The 12803-nt window shown below is 34.4% G+C and overlaps 1 protein-coding gene across 1 annotated transcript in view; it reads right to left on the bottom strand.

The window, feature by feature from the left end:
- ATRX (ATRX chromatin remodeler) overlaps nucleotides 1-12803 on the bottom strand; it is a gene marked incomplete in the record, with an annotated part of 191522 nt that overhangs the window by 93948 nt on the left and 84771 nt on the right. The window contains 6 exon segments of the mRNA XM_056809652.1: nucleotides 5967-6144; nucleotides 6946-7092; nucleotides 9201-9310; nucleotides 9896-10037; nucleotides 11267-11449; nucleotides 12147-12249. Of these exon segments, the coding sequence (XP_056665630.1) occupies nucleotides 5967-6144; nucleotides 6946-7092; nucleotides 9201-9310; nucleotides 9896-10037; nucleotides 11267-11449; nucleotides 12147-12249 (863 nt within the window).

Raw genomic sequence — 12803 nt, 5'->3', positions numbered from 1 at the left:
TAATGGCAATTTTTTTTTTGAGGGCCACAGAAATAAAGGTAGACGGGTTACTACTGGTTCTTCTTCATTCATCAGGGACCTATTTGGGATTCTGGTGAAGCTTAGGGACCATATTTCAGAAGATGGTTCTAAAAACATTAAATACTAAAAATCAATTACATGAATGAAAATAAGTGTGAGTTCCTTTCCAAATTCATACACAAGTTGGGAGGGTGTCTCTGGATCCCAGTTTAAGAATCCCTGTGACAAAGCAATGTGACATTCATTGGAACGACATTGTTTACTTGTTTGAGGCTTGGTTTCTTCATTTGTAAGAAGAAAGATGATGGAAATGGAAGATCCAAATGCTAGAAAAAGGAAGGTATGAGGGACCAAATTGCCCTCAAAGATCTAAATATACTATATTGGGGATGCCTTTTCAGCTATGAAATTATACTCCCAAATCACTATCATGCACAAATTACCCTCAAAGATCTAAATACACTATATTGGGGATGCCTTTTCAGCTATGAAATTAAACTCCCAAATCACTATCATGCACAATAGTCACTCAAAAGGAAATAGGTTGTAATATAGATTCTATGTAAGTATCAATTCTATGCTGGTGATACATTAACGATGTAGAATAAAGTGATGAGATACAGATATAACCAGAGACTTGACTGAAAAAATTTATATTCTGATTTTCTTTCTGTTGATTTATGTGCATTTCTTTTCTCCATTCCTACCTACATGCCCTTCCCTCATTAAATGCTAAAATCTTTGAAATCAGTCTTCAAAACTGAGCTCCAACTAGAATTATTAAAATTGTGCAGTTTATCAGGTGCCAAAAATCTTTAGACATAATTTTCAAATTTATAAATGAAATATTTAACAAGCTTATTAGATTTAAACTAAATAATTATAGCAGGAATTCACACGGACAAATCTTAACTGGAACTTCAATTCTACTTCTGCCACTTAAAAAATGAAAATGGTCTTTACAGGCAACAGTTAACTAAGTGCTAGTCAGAGCCAGAAGGCAACATATAAATAGATACATACATAACTCAATAAATACATATCACTATAACTTCCAGTCTTCTTACTCTTAATCAAAAAAATATTGAAAAGCTACTCATACCACCAAATAGCAAGTCACAGGAAATTGGCCTTCTTATCGTTATGACATGCTAAAGATGCTTGGACACTCAAAAATTGGTGATTAACTTCATTAGAAATTTTGGTAAATTAATACTAACTGAAAGAAAATTTAGTATCTTAAATAAGAAAACACATTGTGAAAAAAACTACCCTGATAATGATTAACCCTAACTATGAATTCGAAAAGTTTGATATTAGAAATTGTATTTAAGGATACCATTCTCATTTTTAACCATAGAATTTTTACTAATGTAAACTTTTCCTCTCAAAAACCGAATGATTTAAGAGAAAATATAATTCCAATTTAAAATATAAATTATATAGCAAAAGGTATAAAATGATTACTCCAAGATCACTAAGCAATTGACAATCAGAGACAACATAGGACATAAAACTCCCAAATGAGGTTACCTTCCGACTATACCAGCCTGTCTCTTATGAGAACAGAAGGTACCTGAGAGGTCATTTAGTCTAATCTACTAACTTGATAAAAGGAATTAAGATTTTTTAAAAAGTGATTTGTTCAAGGTAACCAAAAATAGACACCAAGTCTTCAAATTTCTAGTATATTACTCTATACCATGCATCTGACTAAGTGCTTCCACTTAATGTTTCCTGTCTCCTGCTCTCTTTCAGGTAGTAATTTTCTCTCATTTTCCCTATTCTCCCACCTCAATAATGCTAATATGTGCCATTATATGGAAGTTAGCATATGCCCAGGTATTTTTTTTTTTAATAAAATTGTATCCTGTCTGTAATTTAAAGGGGAACAGGAGAAGTGTTAACATTTCCTATGAGCAAAAACAACAACAACAACAACAACAACAACAACTGAATCCCAAATCAAACTGCCTTACTTCTGGGGAGCCTTTGAGTGATTTTTAAAAAACAAATCCTTTATTTTCTCAAACAAGTTTTAATTGTATCAGAGGAAGTTAGGTAGAAAACTGGATAGTCAGGTCTAGAAATGGAAGGGTCTAGGTCCAAATCTAGCTTCAGACACTTCTTAACTGTGTGACCATGAGCAAGTCACATAAGCCCAACTGTCTAGCACTTACCACTTTTCTGCCTTAGAACCGTTATGCAGTATTGAACCAAAGACAGAAAGTCAGTTGTTGGGTTTTTTTTTTAAAGTTAGTTGTGTCAAATAGAAGAATAAGTATTAAAAAGGCTGCTGAATGTCATCATCACACAAGAAAAAAAGGCTAAGGCAGAGGAATGCTGATAAGGTCTACTGAACAAGAAACCTAGAAAGAGCTTTAGCTTCCTATCTGAAGCATAACCTCACCATGAACAAAGAGGCTCACCACAGAAGATTGGCCACTAAGTATTGAATTGTTTGGTGATGAAAATTCATAAAACAAACAAACAAAAAAGGACAAAATGTTTCTTGGTCCACTAGTACCATCCTTCTGCTTCTATAGCAGTATAAATCAAATTTATAAAGGGAACCAAAGTTCTAAAATTTACATAGCTGTTAGCACAACTATCACTACTAATTCAGTTGTTGATATTCCAAATGAGAGCTATATGTTTAAAGACCGACAAATTGATATATTACTGGAAGAATGAAAAAACATTAATAAAGGTATTCGAAGAAAAGAGAAGATATAAAGGGGTAGCAATAAAATGAAAGGACAACTCAGTCTATTTACAGAGGAGAATACAGAGGAAAGCAAAGTTGGTTTCATCATGCAACCAAAAAAATTCATGTGATACCTGCTCATTTAATCATCTCGTTTTGTAGGATGGAGAGACTGCCATAAAGACAACTGTTGAAAGGAATATTCAAATTGCTGAGAAAAGAGAACTATATATGTATTTAAACATGCAACACTATCCATGGTGAGGATGAAACAGATTAATCCTACAAGGAATATAGTATGATGCCCCAAACAAGTCAGTATATAAATTGATTTGCAAAGACTTCAAAACAAAAATAGGTATAAGAAGCCAATGAAAAATATGTTGGTCCAGCCATAGCACTGCTGGATTTGTACCCCAAAGAGATAATAAGGAAAGACCTATACAAGAATATTCATAGTTACGTGGTGGCAAAAAATTGGAAAATGAGTGGATGCCCTACAATTGGGGAATGGCTGAACAAATTGTGGTATCTGTTGGTGAGGGAATACTATTGTGCTTAAAGGAATGATGAACTGGAAGAATTCCATGTGAACAGGAAAGACCTCCAGAAATAGATGCAGAGTGAGAGTAGCAGAACCAGAAGAACATTGTACACAGACACTGATATACTGGATAGCACAATCGAATGTAATGGACTTCTCCATTAGTGGCAGTGCAGTGATCCTGAACAACTCAGAGGAATTTACGAGAAAGAACACTATCCACATTCAGAATAAAAATTGTGGGAGTAGAAACACCAAAGAAAAACAACTTCTTGATCACATGGGTCGAGGGGATATGATTGGGGATGTAGACTCTAAATGAACATCTTAGTGCCAACAACAACAACATGGAAATAGGTTCTGATCAAGGACACATGTAATACCTAGTTGAATTGTACGTGGGCTACGGGAAGGGTAGAGGGAGGGAAGGGAGGGAAAGAATATGATTCTTGTAACAAAGGAATAATGTTCTAAATGGACTAAATAAAATTTTCTTAAAAAAAAAAAAGAATACGTTGGAAAATAAGATTCTATAACCTGGTATTAAGAAACTAAGGAAGCCAAAGATTAACTGGCAATGAGAAGCCTTAAATTTGTGTAGAATGAATACTTCTGAAAAGTGATAAATGGCAAGGATAAAATATAAAAAAAGGAAAGTGGAAGAGAGGAAACCATTGTTCACATCATTTCTAAATCAAATATTGATACTTTCAACTTCTTAAGAAAAAAATGTCAATTCGACATCCATATGGAACAGAAGACTGTGCAATTACAATCAACTCAAAACTAAAATTCAACATGGAAGAAATTGCCTCAAATTGTCATCAACTTTCACTGGGATCCAAGGGAGCAAGAAGACTCTATGTTAGCAAATAACTTCCCAGCCAAAGTGGAAAGAAGTGTCAGCTGAAAGCAACACCATCTTAGAGAACAAAGTAATCTGCAGAATGCGATGGAACATGATTAAATAAATAGCTTTGCAAAATAACAAAAAGTAACACAGAGTAAAATGGGGTATGCAGAAAGTTTACAAGGAGGATCATGAGCTAGAGCAGACTAGTTTCATTTGAAGATGAAAATGAAAGGAGGAAGAGTTGCAAAGTCAAAATAAATAAATAAAACTAGGAGTGATAGATGCAAAGCCTATCTCATACACAGTGGAACTACAAACTGTGTCATAAGAAGTGTTAATGACACTTAAACAGGAAGGCACACAAACAAAGCAACTTAATAAATACTAAAGAAGTGATGACTTTAAGGTAATCCATAAAGAAGAGATACCAGGGGGTACCTAGGTTACTGAGCAATGAAAGTCAGACATAGAGAAGTCATCAAGAGAGAGATAGAGAGATATTAAAGAGTGATAGGTGAACAAGCCTGGACTATAATATTATCAACAAGACATGGGTACCTATTTGACCCAGATGCTTACTTTCCTGGCTAAAACAACAACAACAACAAAAACACTTGAAGAAAATTTTCGATAACAGATCACATCACTGTCAAGCAAAGGAATGAAAGGAGTACTTCTCAAAATGGAGTCCATGAGATCCTTTCAGGGGGTTATGAGGTCAAATTAATTTTATAATAATACTAAGATATTTTAATTATTAACACAGTAAATAGCAATAGAAAAAAACAACTTTAAAAACTCCTTTTTGGGGAAAGGGTATCCCTGAATAATTTCTAAGCATAAGAGTATGTTAAAGAACCACTGGCATAGAGAATATAAATCTAGTGAATTTATTATTAATTGATATCACGAATGCATTGCAGTCTTCAACTGTAGACATGTTGCCATATTTTCTGAAGTCTCAAATAAGATACATAATTGGCCAAAAGAATATTCCTTTTGCACGGTCTTTTAAAATTTATATTTTCCCTTGAAATCATGCCTACTTTAGAAAGAGATCCATTGGAACGTTTAAAGAAGACAATACTTCTGCTCTTCAAGAAGCTTATGACACTTTAGTATGGAAGGTAAGACATGTTGATATGTATGAAATACTTTAAAAAAGCAACATACATAAAATATGTGAAAGTAACATGAACAAAGAACATTAGGAGTCCAGAGCATTTTTCTATAGGGCCAGAAAATGGAAATGGAAAAAAGAAGCAGTAACAGAACTAAGTTCTCAGAAATGTCTAAATTGCAGTAAATTAATAAAAGGAGGCTTTCTAAGTTCAAAGAAATATGCAGGAAAAGCAAGAAAGGAGGAGAAAAAATTGGAGGGTTTCTCCAATTCTATGACAGCAAGAGTGTCTGGCAAAGAAATATGGCCTCTGTCTTCCAGGTATGATTCAAGTGCCGGACACTAAAAGTTGCTGATGAACAGGGGGAAAAGCATGACCTCAAAGGGTCAATCTGATAAGTGTCAACTTGGGACATCAGGTCAAGATACATAGTCGGCCACATTTATTTTCAAAATAAGGAAAATGCAGTATAGAGTGGCAAAGTGACTTGCCCAATGTTACACAGGTACGAAGTGACAGAGATAGGACAGGATCCCAGGTTCTGTCCCACTCAATCCATTGTGCCTCTGTACCACATTGCCAGGCAGAACAGATTTGATGGAAACATAACTAAGGAGTAGGACACCAGTGAGTAGAATATTAAAGTAAAAGATTATATATTCAAGAATACAATAATAAAACTTGCTTCGTTAACTCAACACAGGTAAATTAATAGCTTACCTGGGTCAACAAGAGCTTTGTTAAATATTTCTTTTAGTTTCCTACTCTTGACGTTCCTTCCTTGAGCAAGATTTCGATACATTTCATACCCGATAATCATGACACCTCCATCTTCCTGCCATCTCTGCAGCATGTAGCTTCTCTCCTGAGGACGTTTCACAGTAGCTAATTCTGAGACCTTACATGGGGGGAGGGGAGGAGAAGGCGGGGAGGGAATGGATATTTAAAAATGTTTTTAATAATGAATGAAAAAATAAGTTTTCAAAACAAATCCTATAACTTCTGTAAGTTACACAAATATCATCATTTCTTTCTAATATCCTTCAATTGCATGATCGATGAACACATGATCCTGTTGACAATCACCCTTCAGGAAATTCTCTGCTCATTCTTATCACATCTAGGTCTTTCTTCTAGTTCATGATATCCTAAGGTCCTGCACTAACATTTCTCACCTTTCCTTACACTCTTCACGGTTCTGTTATCTCTTCTATTTATGTGGTTTGAAATGTCAAATCTATAGTCTTCTCTTAAATCTGTAACTCTATCCTGATCTTTGAATGTTAGTCCCAAAAGTACATTTACTTTACTCATTAGTATCCCTTCTTTTTCTGCTCAACCATCACAATTTCAATATTTTCCTAATAAATCAGCCTAAGTCACACCTATACCGTTTCAGGCATTTTTGATTCTTTATTCATCTTGAAATCTTTTAAGATTTTACCTATACAATGTCTCCTTTTTCTTTTTTCTCTATTCATAATACTACGGCCCCCTTCCACCCCAACATCTCTACTATAAATAACTGTAAAATAACACCCCAATAAAAACTGAAGGATTTCATTTGAATGGAGGGATATAAGCCTTTGGAAGAGAAATGAGGAAGGAAGGTCAAGGAAGATGTCATGTTGTACAATTCAACAATGAACCATGAATACCACTAACATTGGCACTAATTATAAACAGTGATAACATGTACCTCAAGTTTTTCTTCATCATCTAATCCATCTTGCCATTTTTCAAATTCATTCATCCAGTTCAATGCAGTGTTGAGGGGACATACCACCAGAGCTGTACTAAAATCCAATTTGTCACATAGCAAAACTGTATGAAGAAAACTCACAACCTACAAAAAAAATTTACAAGAGTTATTTAAGCTTATTTAAAAAAAAAAATTAAATTGGAGGCAGCTGGGTAACTCAGTGGTTTGAGAGCCAGGTCTAGAGATGGGAGGTCCTAGGCTCAAATCTGGCCTCAGACATTTCCTAGCTGTGTGACCCTGGGCAAGTCGCTTGACCCCCATTGCCTAGCCCTTCCACTCTTCTGCTTTGGAACCATTACACAGTATTGATTCTAAGACAGAAGGTAAGGGTTTTAAAAAAAAAAATTAAATCAATACTATAGATAATTCACAGTTTTTCCCCTTAAGCAATCAAAAAGATATTAAGATATAGAACAACAACTTATAAATCAGTCTACAATTATAAAACATAAATCAAAAAACAATGATTCTCTCTTTTTTTTTAAATCTTACCTTCCATCTTAGAATCAATACTATGTATTGGTTTCAAGGCAGAAGGGCAGTAAGGGCCAGGCAATGGGGGTTAAGTGACTTGCCCAGGGTCACACAGCTAGGAAGTGTCTGAGGCCAGATTTGAACCTAGGACCTCCCATCTCTAGACCTGGCTCTCAAACCACTGAGCAACCCAGCTGCCCCCAGAAACCAATGATTCTTAAGGAATATGAGGTAGGAAGCAATTCATTCATAGGAATAGATTACTAATAAATAACATGACAGGAACAAATGATGCTAAGTAGCCAACCTATTATCCCTTCCAAATACACAATGGCAGCCAAAGAACTACTACCTCTGTAATCACAGAATTTTCCTGCAAAAATTGCACGGGATCCCAAAAGCTGTTTATAAAGGAAGAATATACAAGATTTCCCCTGGCTAACATCATTAACGATTCTGTGAAAACTACAACGTGAGAGAATCTCATAAAGCAGTGATGAGAAAACTTTCAGAGGTAGAGTGCTAGGTCCAGACCTGCCTCCCTCCCCCTTGCCCCTCAGAACATATGCTATACTCCTCCCCTCAATGAGTCTTAGGTACACCCTACCCTATTCCCTTAACCCAAACAAGGGAGAGAGGAAGGATTCCCATTGGGCTGCTACGCAGAGGGGCAAGTGAAGTGAAGAATGTCCTCAGCAGGTATAGAGAGGAGGATGGGAGTGGATTGAGCCCACTGATCCCCTCCAACTCTGCCATCTATTAGTTTCCCACCTTACCCCCGTGCACTCGGACTGAGTTGTTGGACAGAGGGGCAAGGGATGTGAAAAAATGTCATCAGACACAATATAGAGGGGAAGGAAACGCCTCTGAGTCCCTCTTCATTTCTAGTAATATACTCGGGAGGAGGAGGTGGGCCCATAGAAAGTTCTCTGCATGCCATTTTTGGAACCCGTGTCATAGGTTTGCCATCACTGTCATAAGGGATAGTTAGTTTCAGAGAAACAATATGATACTGTCAAGTACCCAACTGATCTCAACCTGAATATCAGGTTTTTAAAAGAGGGAAGATTTGTTTAATACTGTATTAAATAAGAATAGAAGATAGTAGTCAGGTTAATGTATGCATGGTATTCTGGTAATGCAATAATCATCCATTTTTTTAAAAGCCTATGGAAGTTATGAATATATATGCAGTTAATCCATTTTCATAAAAAAATATATATTAATGATAGCTGTCAATCTTAGAATTTTGGAAAGAAGTACATTTTGGGTATCTATTACTATTTCTTACAAGAAAAATACAGACGTACTAGTAGAATTCTAATCGCTGTGTATATGTGTGTTTGGTTCCATAGTTAACAAATGACTAGTTAACCAAAGACTACCAGACCTAACTAAAAACATTAGAAAACTGACAAAATTACAATAGATATTAACATCTTCACAATTGTCCCCCTTGTATATGAGTTGTAGTTTTGGTTTTATAAGATTATTATCTTACAAAAATGAATAATATGGAAATAGGTTTGGATGATACATTTTCAACCAAAGTTGAATTGTTTGTCAGTTCCATGAGATGGGAGGGAAGACAACATGAAAACTATAACTTTGGAAAACTTGTTAAAACTTGTTTGGAAAAAAAATTTGTTATTGGAATAAAATAAAGATAATTTTATTTTTAAATGTCCCCCTTATCCTTTATATTTGTTACCCCATACCTGTAATGTCTTTCCCAGACCCATGCAGTGGGCGAGAATGCATCCAGAACCTGCAGATTTCTTGGTTTTACTCACAGATTCACAGCAGCAATCCCACATGAACTGAACACCTAAATAAAGAATTTTTAATTAGAAAGCTCAGCATATAACTGATTGAAGACAAAAAAAAAAATAAGGTTATAAAAAAACGTGAAGGAAAGAACTTATTTTTCACATAGAATTGATCAGCAATAAGATGAAAAGTACAGACACACAAAAATAAATCTTTGTTCACGGATCAAAATCTCTATCTCTGAGTCAAAAAGTTCCTTGGGAAAAACAATTCAAGTGATAAGATAGATAAAAAACCCTGCAGCCTCCCTTTCCACAATCCTAAACAAAACTATCTGCAACGTAAGAAGATGAGTTTCCACATTCTACAGAAAAAGAACAACAAAAACAAGTGTTACAAAGGAAATTTCTGTTTATTTAAACAACAACACTTTATACTGGGAGATGCACAAATCTGAAGGTATGAAGAGCTATGAAAGTTCTCATGGACAAAAATAATGGCCTATGTAAGTAAGAGCAAATAGTCAAAATGCAAAATGTAAATTTTTGCATTAATAGAGAAACCTACAATTTTAAAATAAAGTACATTTATTTTCAGAGGTAAGTGAACATAAGGCAATAAAATATATATTCTAGTTTCTTACCATCTACTTGATGGGGTTTCAACTTGGTTACCATGTTTCTGTGAACCTGAACTAAAGGTTCTTTGGTTTCCTCATCTTCATCTAAAACTAATTTTGTTGTAATGGGACATTTGATAGGTGAGGCATCTTCAATTTCTATTACCTGAATGTGAGAGAAAACATAAATGTTACTGTTCAAAGGGAAGACTATTTCAATCATAGCAAAGGGTGGGGAATTCAATCAGTTTAACAAAATATTGAACATTAACAGGAAAAAATAGGCTCAAATATAACATATAAAAACAACTTATTGAAATATCACAAAGTTTTGCCACTGGAGAATTCCCAGATACCAATTCCTCTCCCCCTAACCCTATTTCCAATTCCCCTGTGTTGTTTTCCCTAATTCAAAAGGAAGCTTGTATTTGTAAACTTTGGCACTGAGCATAGAACACAACACAGAGTAAACACTTCAGAAACTGCTTTCACCTATCAGCCAAACACAGCTTTAGTAGCTTAGAATATTTCTTATCATTTCATACTTAATATATAAAAAAATGAAAACGACTTCAAAACATTGAACATCCAGTGGAGTTCTATGATGAGGAAAAGTGTAAGAGTAACTAAACAGAACAAGAAAGGATTGAGGACATCACTTACATTATGGAGAGTGAACAGAGTTAATTTTAGAGTGGTCCATACATAGTTAGAATACTTGACCAGGGAAAAAGGGCAATGAACTGCTTGCAATCTATGGAATATCTAGTGCAAACGAGTCTTCCAAATAGAAGAAAAGCAAAGAAACCCAAGGAAGACCTCAGCATGCTCTAAGTTATAAGAGAATAAATAGTTTCTTAATGAAAATAGAAGGTCTTCAATATTGGAGAAAAAAAGATTATGAATGGCTATGTCAGTAGAAGAGAAATCTGTCTCATCTTTTTTACACAATGGGTGAGAACTATCAGCAATGTCTTATAAAAGTTCTCAGGAGCAAGAATACCCATCAATTACAGGAAAATTTTAATAATAATTAGAGCTATTCAAAAGTGGAATGGGTTAAAATAAGGAGTAGTAAGTATCCATTTTGACAAGTTTTCAAGCAAAGGCTATGTGTTGGGTATATCATGAAGAGAAGTCTTATTCAGAAAGGAGTTGGACTAGATAATCTCTGAGATTGCTTTCAATACTGAGATTCATTGAAACAATTAATGTATAACTTTAATCAAATTCTTGAAAATAAGTTTCAAAAATACCTTATAATGCTTGACCAAGTCACTGCCATGCTGGGCCTCGCTTGAATGACCTAAAAAACTAAGGGAATGACCTCCTGTGCTAGGTTCACTGCAGACTAAGTTCTATTATAAGGATGTAAGTAGAACTATCATTTATTACCTCTCTTAACTTCTCTCTCTCCCGTTCTCTCTCTGCAATACGTTTTCTCCTCTCTTCTTCTTCTTTCAAGGCATTTTGTGTTTCAGTTCTCAGTTTGTCATCTTTAAGAATCTTTCGAATTTTCTTCCTTCCCTTTCCAGGAGACTTGGAATCATCATTTTCATCTTCTTCTTCAGAATTACTCTAAAATGAAATGATCATTAATAACTACAAAATTCAAAAATGAATGAAATCTTTTAAAAATAGGATATTTCATTATATATGACTTATAAGGACTGTTGATTATTTCATCAATTAATCCGAAGTAATATTTAGGGAAATGAAGATAGCATAATATATTCTGGAACATATGAAAGATTTGAGAATGGAAAATAAATATTATCAGCAGTTTCTTAATACACAATATTATGTCCTACAGTTCAGCTAGCATTCAAGAAATTGAATGTAAATAAATTTTAACTAAAAAATGATACCGTCATCTAAAAACAAAAAACATAAACCCAAACACACACACACACACACACACACACACACACACACACACACACACACGACACAGAACTTGGTGGCCCCAATGAATAACAAAACAAAAATATTTTTAAATTTCCATGTATTATTTAACTATTTATCTGCTGAAGTGTATTTTATAATATAGTACACATGGCAGGTCATTAATAATTTTTCACTGAATAAGCCATTCAGTGAATTAAATTATTCAAAATTCATTCTTCAGTTTACTGAAACCAAAATTTTATAGTTTTGAAGATTCCTATCTTTATACTATTTACCAATCAATTATACTATGCTGAAAGAGGGCTTCTCTTCTAGTAAAGAAAATGCTCTCAATTATAACATATCGTGCATATTTTATCATAATTACCTTATTTTCACTTGAAGAATCCTCTTGAACCTTAATGCGTCGTCTTTTCTTCTTTTGCTTATAGCTCCGTTGATTTTCTTCAAGCTCTGCTTTCTTTGCTGATCTGAAAGTTTGAAAAAATTCTTGATGATTCAAAAAAAATCATCTTGGATAATGCGTTATCTTTTAGTACATACGCTCATCTGTATATGTGGCTAAAATAGTAGAATGAAGGGGGGCCCTATAATAACTGGACATTAACATTATTATAGGACAATGACCTAGAAAAATACGTATGAGCTCAACTATTCAAATGTGCATACATTTACTAAATCTTTCCAAGAACTATGATTTTACAAAACTGACTGAAACATACATATTGTGAATGGACAAAACTATTTGATTTCTAGGTCAAGCTTCCTTTTGTGGAATATAACATCTCTGGTTTTTATTATCCCTTGCACAAATCCTGCCTCCTTTTTTACTCACATTGGTACCCTTGCCTGAAATGCTCTTCTTTCTTGCCTTCCACAAAGGCACATTTGCTCAAGTCATATGCATGATTTAAAATTTTATTTCCTCAGAATAAGTCTTCTTCGACTATCTTAATTCTTCATCCATCATTGAATTGATGGTCACAGGGAAATAATCACTGAAGGAATTTAATACATGTTTGTG

Source organism: Monodelphis domestica, chromosome X, assembly GCF_027887165.1.
Source record: "Monodelphis domestica isolate mMonDom1 chromosome X, mMonDom1.pri, whole genome shotgun sequence".
Classification (NCBI taxonomy): domain Eukaryota; kingdom Metazoa; phylum Chordata; class Mammalia; order Didelphimorphia; family Didelphidae; genus Monodelphis; species Monodelphis domestica.
This window is presented reverse-complemented; position numbering and strand designations above follow the sequence as displayed.